The sequence below is a fragment of the Balaenoptera musculus genome, chromosome 3 (genome assembly GCF_009873245.2).
Source record: "Balaenoptera musculus isolate JJ_BM4_2016_0621 chromosome 3, mBalMus1.pri.v3, whole genome shotgun sequence".
NCBI classification, from domain to species: Eukaryota; Metazoa; Chordata; class Mammalia; order Artiodactyla; family Balaenopteridae; genus Balaenoptera; species Balaenoptera musculus.
In genome coordinates, this window is record NC_045787.1 from 116,668,873 (window position 1) to 116,682,032 (window position 13,160).

Below are 13,160 nucleotides of genomic sequence, written 5' to 3' on the forward strand. Positions count from 1 at the left end.
ATAGAGCATATTCCAGGCAAACTGGTTTTTATGGTCAGCCTATCCTCAGGCCTGACAATGCTAACTGCTTTAGCAATATCTGGAGTCCTTATTGAACATTCTGCTTCCCAGACACCACCTCAAGTTTCTGAAATAAGTAATATTGGCAAATTTGCATTTTAACAAGCATTCCAGGTGATTCTTATCCAACTGAAATTTTAGAGACTATAGCCCTATTGAGTTGCTTGGCAAAGCAAGTTCCTATTATTTGACAGGATATAATTTAACTACACTACTTTTCATTCATTATTGGAGATTTGCATTGGGACATTTATGTTATTACCTGGTTAAAAATGCTCATTAACAGCAATGGAATTTAGTTTATATCATTACCTTGTGTTGAGATGATTAATCAATGATAAACTTATTTTTAGACTCCAGATAGTAGCTTACACTGAACATTGCTATTGTGGGTGGATAGATTAACTCATTACATTTTAATTCATGCTTTATAAGAAAAGTAACCCTTAAAATCAGAATATGAATAGATTTTGACCCTAGAATCATTCTAAAGGAGTAGAGAAGTATAAAAACAGAAGTTAGAAGCACACATACATCGATGAATCAAGTGACCCTCATTCCTGTAAATTTTCTTATTTATTCTATAAATGTTCTATTTTTCAGAGCTCAAAATTATTGATTTCTTTAAAAAAATCATTAAAGTAAGAAATTAATCTTTGGATAAGACAAAACCTCCTATCAGTAAGTTTTCCTTTTTTTGGAAAAAGAGAAACTTCAACTTTTATCAGTAGCATATAGTATATTGCCTGCACCGTGAGGCATACAGGATCTTAGTTCCCCGACCAGGGATTGAACCCATGCCCCCTTCACTGTAAGCGCGGAGTCTTAACCACTGGACCGCCCAGGAAGTCCACCATAGATATATTAATGGAGAATTTCAGTTACTGAATATTTGATTCCAAGAATTTTGAGAGAAAATATTTTTACTGCAGGTGATGAAAAACTTTATTGACACTTATAAAATTATTAGATAATGCCAAAACTGTATATTTGGGGTATTTGAAAAACATAAAAATAACAAAGATGAAATTAGTTGTCTCTGAAAGTGGAAATAATAAATTTTTAATTATTTTATTTTGAATCACAATTAAGATTCTTTTTGCCCATGTAAGATGTGTGTAAAAAAGTGAAATTTCCCCCTTATAACTAATTTCTCAATAAAAGCACTTTTCTGTCTTCTTAAAGACAGGAACACCACTCAGCCTGTGCAGCAGCAATATGTAAAGGCTTTATAGGGTGACACCATTCTATAGGTAATCATTTTATCCAAAGAGCCAATTTTGGTCTTGAGCATTATGAAACTAATGTGGCTAAAGTGAGCCCTGAGAATAACTTCCATTTATGAAGCACTCACTCTCCTTGAGGTATTATACTAAGCTCTTAATATATCGTAATTCATGCAACCACCATATTATTATTAATATGTTATGAATGTTATGAAAGTGAAAACTGAGACAGAGAGAGGTTAAATTATTTTCCCCAAGTCACACAACTAGTAAGTTGGAGACTAGGAATCAGAAGAGAGGAATTTCTGATGTTGAAGCCTGTGATCTCTCTACATTCTAGTGATGATTGGCATTTAGAAGTTGCAAATACCTCACAGAGAACTGATGCTTGAGATTAGTGTCTAAGGTTTATTTAATATCAAAGTAATGACAAGGAGAAGTGAATTAAGGTTTAGAAGTTGAAGAGACTTAAATTTGTTATCCAACAAAATGCTAGTACACTCAGTATTATACAAATATTAAGGGTGTTTTCAAATTCAGCTAAAGACAATCATGGTTAGGGAAGGAATTACTTCTCTGTGATTTTCCACTCAAGAAAAACGCTGCACTACGTATCGACAATGATTATTATTATATACAAAAGAAACGTAATGTGAGTCTTTGAAAGTCCATAGAGACCCAAAGATGTGAAAATAGAATGAAAAGATAGGAACAAGAGTTGTTAAACTCATGGAATTGTACTTACACATTAAGCCACCGGATGTCGCTGTCTTCCACAAAATGGCTTTTCAGAACAAAGGCATGATCCTGTTTCTCAAGGACTAGGAAAGAGCTACATTCGGAGATCTCAGCCATTTCAAGAAAATTGGATGCAAGAAATCGAATAGAAAAATTCGGAGCGGTGGGTGTGTTCTGGACGCCGAGTCACTGATTTATAAAACAGGAGAAAGTTATGATGTTGGTCTACAGACCTATCAGGCAGAGAACCCAGCGCCTGCTTCTCTCGTTTCTGCTCATTGTAGCCTGGGAGACTGGGCGCAGCCAGGTCCATTACTCGCTCTCGGAGGAAGCCAAACACGGCACCTTCGTGGGCCGCATCGCCCAGGACCTGGGGCTGGAGCTGGCGGAGCTGGTGCCGCGTCTGTTCCGGGTGGCATCCAAAGGCCGCGGGGACCTTCTGGAGGTAAATCTGCAGAATGGCATTTTGTTTGTGAATTCTCGGATCGACCGGGAGGAGCTGTGCGGGCGGAGCGAGGAGTGCAGCATCCACCTGGAGGTGATCGTGGACCGGCCGCTGCAGGTGTTTCACGTGGAGGTGGAGGTGAAGGACGTTAATGACAACCCGCCGGTCTTCTCTGTCTCAGAACAAAAGCTCTCAATTTACGAATCTCGACCGCTTGACTCTCGATTTCCTCTAGAAGGCGCATCTGATGCGGATATTGGAGAGAACGCAATGCTTACTTACAGACTCAGTCCAAATGACTTTTTCACTCTTGATATTATAAACAAAAAGGACAAAGGCAAATTTCCAGTGCTTGTTCTACGAAAACTGCTGGATCGTGAAGAAAATCCTCAGCTTCAGTTGTTATTAACGGCAACTGATGGAGGCAAACCTGAACTGATGGGATTTGTTACTCTGCTGATCCTGGTGTTAGACGCCAATGATAACGCACCTCTATTTGACCGATCCGTTTATGAAGTTAAGATGTATGAAAATTCAGCGAACCAAACATTAGTCATATGGCTAAATGCTTCTGATGTGGATGAAGGGATAAATAAGGAAATAATATATTCGTTTAGCTCTTTGGTCCCACCCAGCACAAGAAGGAAATTTCTAATGAATGAAATCACAGGAGAAATAAGAGTAAATGATCCTATTGACTTTGAGGATAGTAATACTTATGAAATTCATGTAGATGTTACAGATAAAGGAAACCCACCTATGGTTGGTCACTGCACTGTCCTAGTGGAAATCCTGGATGAAAATGATAATTCACCTGAGGTGGTTGTCACTTCTTTGGCTCTCCCAGTGCGAGAGGACGCTCAGGTGGGCACCGTCATCGCCTTAATCAGCGTGTCCGACCGTGACTCTGGCGCCAACGGGCAGGTGACCTGCTCACTAACACCTCATGTCCCCTTCAAACTGGTGTCCACCTTCAAGAATTACTATTCGCTGGTGCTGGACAGCGCCCTGGACCGCGAGAGCTTGGAGAACTATGAGGTGGTGGTGACCGCGAGGGACGGGGGCTTGCCTTCGCTGTCGGCCACAGCCAGCGTGTCCGTGGAGGTGGCCGACGTGAACGACAACGCGCCCGCGTTCGCGCAGCCCGAGTACACGGTGTTGGTGAAGGAGAACAACCCGCCCGGCTGCCACATCTTCACGGTGTCGGCGCGGGACGCGGACGCGCAGGAGAACGCGCTGGTGTCCTACTCGCTGGTGGAGCGGCGGGTGGGCGAGCGAGCGCTGTCGAGCTACGTGTCGGTGCACGCGGAGAGCGGCAAGGTGTACGCGCTGCAGCCGCTGGACCACGAGGAGCTGGAGCTGCTGCAATTCCAGGTGAGCGCGCGCGACGCGGGCGTGCCGCCTCTGGGCAGCAACGTGACGCTGCAGGTGTTCGTGCTGGACGAGAACGACAACGCGCCCGCGCTGCTGCTGCCCGGGCCGGGCGGCGGGGCGGGCGCGCTGAGCCAGCGGGTGGCTCGGTCGGTGGGCGCGGGCCACGTGGTGGCGAAGGTGCGCGCGGTGGACGCGGACTCGGGCTACAACGCGTGGCTGTCGTACGAGCTGCAGCCGGCGGCGGGTGGCGCGCGCAGCCCGTTCCGCGTGGGGCTGTACACGGGCGAGATCAGCACGACGCGTGCCCTGGACGAGGCGGACGCGCCGCGCCAGCGCCTGCTGGTGCTGGTGAAGGACCACGGCGAGCCGGCGCTGACGGCCACGGCCACCGTGCTGCTGTCGCTGGAGGACAGCGGCCAGGCGCCCAAGGCCTCTTCGCGGGCGTCGACGGGCGCCGCTGGCGCGGAGGCCGCTCTGGTGGATGTGAACGTGTACCTGATCATCGCCATCTGCGCGGTGTCCAGCCTGTTGGTGCTCACGCTGCTGCTGTACGCGGCGCTGCGGTGCTCGGCGCCACCCAGCGAGGGCGCGTGCGGGCCCGGGAAGCCCACGCTGGTGTGCTCCAGCGCGGTGGGGAGCTGGTCTTACTCGCAGCAGAGGCGGCAGAGGGTGTGCTCTGGGGAGGGGCCGCCCAAGGCAGACCTCATGGCCTTCAGCCCCAGTCTTACGCCGTGTCCGTTACCAGACGTGGAAGTGGAAGAACAGTCTACTGGAGGCAACCACTCTAGCAAGGTGGGTTATTGCTTTTCAATTTTCATATTTTGCTTCGTGAATATTTTATTTCACCGCTTTCCCCCTCAAATATGTATCTTGGGATACATTCATTCTTTGTCTAAATATCATGTATTTCTATAATTCCTCAAATATTCCTTAGTAATGCCGTTTGTAATATAGTTTATTCTAAAAGTTCACTTTATATTCTATTTACAGTACCTTGTGCATCAACTTTTGCTGAATACTTCAATTTTTAATATATGCCATTTTCCTCAATTCATTTATATTTTCCAATATAAATATTTGATGTCGGTTGAAGGTTTTGATTTTTTTCATAAACTATTTTTTATTTTACAAATATTTGTCAGATTAGTACTTTATAATTTTATTTAATTTTTAAATCTAAAATTTGAAATAACCCTGTTACAGTAACAAAAAACTGCTACGATCAATTCCCTTCACGACGAAAATGTGGTTTTTGCTCCCTAAGCACAGAATGTGTAGTGCAACGTAACATAGTGCATACTAGAACTTCAGTGTTTACACTTTATTCTTTTTTTTAAAGGCTTTTTTTTCAGTGTTTTTTTAAATGTTTTTTTAAAATTGAGTAATTTATTTATTTATTTTTGGCTGTGTCGGGTCTTCGTTTCTGTGCGAGGGCTTTCTCTAGTTGCGGCGAGCGGGGGCCACTCTTCATCGCGGTGCGCGGACCTCTCACTGTCGCGGCCTCTCTTGTTGCGGGGCACAGGCTCCAGACGCGCAGGCTCAGTAGTTGTGGCTCACGGGCCTAGTTGCTCCGCGGCATGTAGGATCTTCCCAGGGATCGAACCCATGTCCCCTGCATTGGCAGGCAGATTCTCAACCGCTGCGCCAGCAGGGAAGCCCTACACTTTATTCTTAATAGTAGATTATGTAGGCTGGAAGATCATCATTTTAAAAAGTCCTAATCTACGGAATTAAATTGTTTTGAATTTTAAATGTTTTTTGAATTTTTATTTCAGTTTTTTACTTTTTCTTTACTGATTTTAGTCGGATAATGTCTGCCACTGACTCTGTTATTAAGATAAATATTTTAAAAAACCTTTGTAGACAGTTTCATTCAATTCAGAATGACTGAAATTTTAGGATGAAACCATAAATTTTCCCAAATCAAGGATTGCTTTTAACATTCTTGACAAAAAAAGGAGTTAGCCCATTTCTTTTAAAACTTCTTATTTTTATAAACATATTTAACACGCTCTTTATTAGATGGCATTAAAATGAGACTAATCATGAATATTCCTTTGCTCTTGGCAACATAGTATTTGTGATACCTTGTTTCAAGGTGAGAGGGACTTCCCTAGTGGTCCAGTGGTTAAAACTCTGCGCTTCCACTGTAGGGGGTGAGGAGTTCGAGCCCAGATTGGGGAACTAAGATCCCACATGCTGCATGGTGAGGCAAAAAAAAAAAAAAAAGAGTAATGAACCCATAGATTTATTGGTATACTGTAGTAATTAGCTATGTGATAGCCTTGGAACGTAGGAGCTTTAAAAACTATCTCTCATATGTACTTAATTAGTGAAGCAATTCTTTAAAGCAAAAATAGAATGGCTCTTCAGTATGGAGTCATTCCTAAAGGGAATGAAGTATTTCAATCAGCAAACATGAGGAGGTTTATTTCCTAGTCATGTCTTTTTCTGAAATTTAGCCATTCCCATGTGCTAAAATTTCCCCTTCTCTTCTTTAGGTAAATATGTTGGTCTCGAACTTATGGCTTCCACAAGTAATAAAAGAATTAGCTGTAGTTAGAACTGTAAATCTTTGGCATAGATTTAATTATTGAACCACTATTTTAAAATGTGTTTAAAATAAAGACTGTAGCTATTACATAAAACCTAAGATTTCCTTGGGTAACCATTTATAATTTTTTTTAGTAGGGAAATTTAGGATTAAAATATTTTTCTAAGACAACACTGATAAACTTTATTGCAATAAATAATTATGCAAATTTCAGCATTTTAAAAAATTTGAGGTAAAACAGGAAAATAAAATTGAGTGATTAAATGAGATTTAGAATACTCTTGATACCCTAATCTCCTTAAACCCATTCTGGAATAAGATGGGTATAAACAAAGTGACAAATATAACTTGAATCCCTCATCAGTGGGTTTTTTTTTTGTGGGGGATAGAAAGATTACTTTTACAAATAGCAATGAATATAATGCAAATTTACATTGTCCTTCAGGATGGAAACTACAGCATTCACCCTGAGCACATACAGTAATTGAAAAAAAAAACTTTTAAATGAGACAAAGGTAAATATGTTTTGTATTTCCAGGAGTCAATACTTGGTAAATTCATTAACATCGAAGCAAATATGTTTTTTGGACAAACTGATAAGTAGCTTGCCTATGAGCATGGGTTTGAAACACCATCAAGTTGAGATGGTAACTTAGAGAACTGGCATTTTGTGTTATCCTCTACACAATTGGACTAAATGTTTAGAATAATTTAACATAGTATAAATATTAAGCAATAGAACATTATAGAGTGTTAGCAATGGAGTAAACTTAATAAGGAGCCATTCAAAAATGATCTATTTCTAAAAGTCTAAAAAACTGTGTTGCTAATAACCTACATATATGGATTTTTTCATGTTCATATACATAACATAGCGCTCTAATACGTTCTCTTAGATATCCATATCCAAGATAAAACTCTTCTTGGAATTCTAATTTGTAAAACCAAGCCACTTTTAAAGAGCTAGTGGTCACACACAAAGAATATATAATGAAAGAATTAAAATTCCACACACACACACACACACACACACAATGGACCAATATGAAGGAATCACGAAAGAAGCAATATAAGTGAAAGAAAGTACAAACGATAAACCACACTTCCACTTTGAGCCACAGGATGTCGTTGTTCTCCAAGGAGAGGATTGTTTTAACCGGAAAAAAAAAAAATAACGATTATTCTCGTACGAGAAAGGCTCGCCACTGTTCCGGTGCTTTATAGACTATAAACACACCCATATTGTTAAGATCAGCTGGAATATCAGGAACAAAGACTCAGAAGGAAGGTCTCCAAAGGACTACATATTTCTACTCATGAAATGTTTATTTACTAACCAGAAGCGAGTCACGATGTTAACTTCAGGACCAGGGAGGCAGGAAGCCTGGCGCCTGCTGCTCTCGCTTCTGCTCCTCACAGCATGGGAGACGGGGAGCGGCCAGGTCCATTATTCGGTCTCTGAGGAAGCCAAACACGGCACCTTCGTGGGCCGCATCGCCCAGGACCTGGGGCTGGAGCTGGTGGAGCTGGTGCCGCGCCTGTTCCGGGTGGCATCCAAAGACCGCGGGGACTTTCTGGAGGTAAATCTGCAGAATGGCATTTTGTTTGTGAATTCTCGGATCGACCGGGAGGAGCTGTGCCGGCGGAGCGAGGAGTGCAGCATCCACCTGGAGGTGATCGTGGACCGGCCGCTGCAGCTGTTTCATGTGGAGGTGGAAATAAAGGATATTAACGACAATCCGCCTGTATTCCCAGCGACACACAAAAATCTCTTTATTTCCGAAACTAGGCCTCTCGACTCTCATTTTTCACTAGAGGGCGCCTCCGATGCAGATATCGGGGCCAACGCTCTGCTGACTTACAGACTGAGCCCCAATGAGTATTTCTCTCTGGAAGTACCGACCAACGACGAGCAGGTAACACCGCTCGAACTAGTACTAAAAAAACCTTTAGACAGGGAAGTCACTTCAGAGCTTCTCTTGGTGCTCAAAGCAACGGATGGGGGCAAACCTGAGCTGACAGGCACTGTAGAGTTAAACATCACAGTGCTGGATGTAAATGACAACGCCCCAGTGTTTGACAAAGCAGTTTATCGTATAAAATTACTGGAAAATGCAAGAAACGGTACACTGGTTATTAGACTTAACGCCTCGGATTTGGACGAGGGTTCAAACGGCCACATTCTTTATTCCTTTGCAACTGATGTCTCCTCTGATACAGAAGCCTCTTTTCGCATAGATTCAAACAGTGGAGAAATAAAAGTGAATGGAAAAATAGATTTTGAAGAAATTAAATTATGGAAACTTCAAATAGAAGCAGTTGACAAAGGAAATCCCCCAATGTTTGGTCACTGCACAATCTTGATAGAAGTCTTGGACATCAACGATAATGCCCCGGAGTTGCTAGTGACGTCACTGTTGCTTTCTATTCCAGAGGATGCTCCACCGGGGACTGTCATCGCTCTAATCAGTGTAACCGACCATGACGCCGGTGGCAATGCGCAGGTGACCTGCTTACTAACACCCCAAGTCCCCTTCAAACTGGTGTCCACCTTCAAGAATTACTATTCGCTGGTGCTGGACAGCGCCCTGGACCGCGAGAGCTTGGAGAACTATGAGGTGGTGGTGACCGCGAGGGACGGGGGCTTGCCTTCGCTGTCGGCCACTGCCAGCGTGTCCGTGGAGGTGGCCGACGTGAACGACAACGCGCCCGCGTTCGCGCAGCCCGAGTACACGGTGTTGGTGAAGGAGAACAACCCGCCCGGCTGCCACATCTTCACGGTGATGGCGCGGGACGCGGACGCGCAGGAGAACGCGCTGGTGTCCTACTCGCTGGTGGAGCGGCGGGTGGGCGAGCGAGCGCTGTCGAGCTACGTGTCGGTGCACGCGGAGAGCGGCAAGGTGTACGCGCTGCAGCCGCTGGACCACGAGGAGCTGGAGCTGCTGCAGTTCCAGGTGAGCGCGCGCGACGCGGGCGTGCCGCCTCTGGGCAGCAACGTGACGCTGCAGGTGTTCGTGCTGGACGAGAACGACAACGCGCCCGCTCTGCTGCTGCCCGGGCCGGGCGGCGGGGTGGGCGCGCTGAGCCAGCGGGTGGCTCGGTCGGTGGGCGCGGGCCACGTGGTGGCGAAGGTGCGCGCGGTGGACGCGGACTCGGGCTACAACGCGTGGCTGTCGTACGAGCTGCAGCCGGAGGCGGGTGGCGCGCGCAGCCCGTTCCGCGTGGGGCTGTACACGGGCGAGATCAGCACGACGCGCGCCCTGGACGAGGCGGACGCGCCGCGCCAGCGCCTGCTGGTGCTGGTGAAGGACCACGGCGAGCCGGCGCTGACGGCCACGGCCACCGTGCTGCTGTCGCTGGAGGACAGCGGCCAGGCGCCCAAGGCCTCTTCGCGGGCGTCGACGGGCGCCGTTGGCGCGGAGGCCGCTCTGGTGGATGTGAACGTGTACCTGATCATCGCCATCTGCGCGGTGTCCAGCCTGTTGGTGCTCACGCTGCTGCTGTACACGGCGCTGCGGTGCTCGGCGCCGCCCAGCGAGGGCGCGTGCGGGCCTGGGAAGCCCACGCTGGTGTGCTCCAGCGCGGTGGGGAGCTGGTCTTACTCGCAGCAGAAGCGGCAGAGGGTGTGCTCTGGGGAGGGGCCGCCCAAGACCGACCTCATGGCCTTCAGCCCTAGTGTCCCTCCAGGTTCGAGTTCTGGAGATACTGGAGACCAACAGGAGTATTGCGAGAATGTAAGTACAGTAATTCTGAGATGTATCATGCCTATTAATGTCAATCACATAGTAGTTCACCAACAAATTACTGTTAAGTCCATCGCTTCAATTATTTGTCGTCTTTTTCTTGCGATGGTTTTTTCTAAGCACAATGGAAGGAAGTACAGCCATTTTTATTACTTTTCACCACAGTCTTCTTGAACATACGGGGAATATTATTTAGTTGGAGAAATAATAATAATAGTAAAAATGAAATAGACTGCTAAAGCTTCCTGTAAATGAGCAAGGCTAAATCAGCCAAGAAGGAGACAAGGATCACTGATGGGAAATGAAGGATGTGGGTGAGGCTCAAATCTTCTACTTCTCAATTTTGCAGCAAGTTCATTCTTCCTATTCATTTTCTTATTCTATTTGGTGTCCTCCACGCATTATGTTTATGCATTCAAAATTACCCTAACAATGCATAATTTCATAATTTGGTTATTTTGAGTTTAAACATGTTCACATTCTTACCTTCCTATAATCTATAAGTTTGTGTATTACTGACCGGCATGGGTTGTTAAGGTGGCCTCATTTTATAAATGATTTTGTTTCTTTATAATCAATGACATGCTTCTTTGAGAAAGTAGGTAGAATTTTAGCCTTTCCTTTAGGGATGATTTTACTTTTTTTGTCTTTAATCCCCTCATAATTTAAACTTATTTTCTTCATAGTCTTCAGCTGCTTCAGATAGACAACTTAAAATTTTTTCTAATGTAATGACGATTTTGCTAGTTGCCTGTTGAACGCATTGCTGCTCTCCTCCACATTAATTTGCTGACATCTATTTTATTTGGAAAATTTATTTGAGCATTGATCATACTTATATTTCTTCCATTCATGGTACCTGTAATGAGGCTTTATGAAAATATTTTAGAGTGGGAAAATTCACACTTCTTTGTGCTTTGAGTTTCAAAAGGGTCTTCCCCTATATGGGGAATTGTGATACTTCTGCCTGTATTCACCAAGATGCTTGGTCTTCAAAATAACATTGCTCTAAATAATTTAAGCATAACAATCATGGAATATATATAAAGGCACTTCCATTTGACAATGGTGCTGTTGATCACATTTCAGTATTTAACATTGTGTACTTAAAATGTTTATAACATTGGGTACTTTAGATACATTGATACAAATTTTTTTTGTCTCAATGCTATGTTCATGTGATTTGTTTTCTTTAAAGATATCACAGAGAACTTGAAATTAGAGCTGTAAGGGTGTGAATCAAATAATGTGGAAGTTTATTTTGTTCTTTTTGGCTCAAATGTACAAATTAGAGATTCTTTAATTGTACTGAATGGAGAAATAAATTATATATGATATATTTACATATGGGAGGAGAACCACGTTATAGATAGGGTAAAGTTAATAGAAATTCTGAGAAGGCTATTTTCTACCTAGAATGTAGGATGATTTCCATGAAGATGAACATTAGGAAATCTAAAAAGGAAAATCAGAAAAGGAAAAGCCGTATCCTAGTTTATGCTACTGGAATTTTCTTCATCGATAGCTACAGAATAGAACAAGAGTAAACAATGGTCACTAATTATAATCAACCACCACTATTTGAGATATTTCTTTTTGTAAGATATGGCGTGAAGGGCTTAAAGTACATAATTTCATTTAATTCTTATAACAACTTGTAAAGTACATTTGACTATCCAAGTTCTAAAGATTAGATAAGAGATGTTGAGATGTTTATCTATCTTGTCCACTGCCATCCAGCTAGTACATGATGGAGATGATAGTCAAATGCATACCTCTTCGATTTGAGAGCCATTCTTTTATTCATTGTAGAACTTTCTAGAGTAAATCTTTTATCTGATGAGGCATAGTTCTGGCTAGGAAAATCAAGCACAAGCTGTATACAGATTAATCCTCCTTTCTGTTTTGCTTAGAAAAACCCTTCATGATTATCTTCATGATTAACTTTGTACAATATCATAACTGAGATAGGAATTAAGATTTTTTAATGTTGCTAAGTGATTTTTTTTCTCAGAAGGTTCATGGACATCATTATCATTTGTCTTAGTGCCACACTGAGATAGGTTTTTACATTATTTGATCGGTAAATAATTAAGAGTTGTCTGATAAGGACTATTGATCAGTTGTTTGGAAGTGATATAAATAAGCAGAATCATTTAATATATGAGAAAAATCAGAAGACTGAGGTCTGCAAAGTTCTTGCAGAACACCAAAGCCAAATAATACATGTGGAAATGACCTTGTTCTTTTTACACTGTGAAAAAGAATAATGTTTTGACAAATATAAGCGGTAATATGATTATTTCTTGGATCCTGAACATCAGTGAAGGATCAATCATTGTTTCCAAAATTGTATACTTCAATAATAGCTTTAAAGGTATATATTTCTCATGAAAATCTTTGAAAGTGTGTGGGTCTTTCAGGATTCAGACTTCTTCAGTCTTGTTGTCTGAGAGATTTGTGCCAATTGAACAAATGATCTGTGATCAAATAACTGTGTATACTTGAATAAGCCACGATAGCACAGAGTGAACATCACTGCGTATATTCTACAGTTTTGTAGACAGTACTTCTAATCTGTTAATTTTGAAGAACCTACTGGGTTTCCAAGAATGGCTTCAAGATCTATTTCTCTGCCTAATGTTTTCAATAAATAGTAGTACTAGACCTATTATGAAATAATAGTGGATGATGAGGACTGGTAGAACATTAAACCATGCACTCCAATACTTGACTATCAAGACATACAGCTGGAATTTAAGACTAACCAGATTGATTTAGAAAAGGTCAGGCACGAAGTTCCTTAGCCTTTTCAATCAATCTTACAAAATCAATGTTAACAACTATATCGATGTGACTTCTTGGCATTAGCCTATTGCCGGATCTCAGGCCCATCCCCAAAGATGAGTTCAAAGATATCATAATCTATTCTATAGGAGCTAGTTGAGATAGTGATATCTGAAATAGCACAGCCAAAGTGCAAAAGACGTGTCATTGGTTCATACAATATATCAAACTCT

At 42.9% G+C, this 13,160-nt stretch overlaps 1 protein-coding gene across 5 annotated transcripts in view; it reads left to right on the forward strand.

Annotated features, from left to right (window-relative positions):
* Positions 1-13,160, forward strand: part of LOC118893338 (protocadherin alpha-C2) — a 159,698-nt gene that overhangs the window by 38,188 nt on the left and 108,350 nt on the right. Inside the window, exon 2 of one of the 5 annotated variants that reach the window (XM_036848779.1) lies at positions 8,831-8,942. The exons of 3 other annotated variants lie outside the window; for them this stretch is intronic. In XM_036848779.1, coding sequence (XP_036704674.1) covers positions 8,831-8,863 — 33 coding nt within the window. In that variant the 3' untranslated portion in view covers positions 8,864-8,942. Of the gene's footprint in view, positions 1-7,697; positions 10,132-13,160 lie in introns of those variants that run through there. One more of the 5 variants, XM_036848773.1, reaches the window with a different exon arrangement.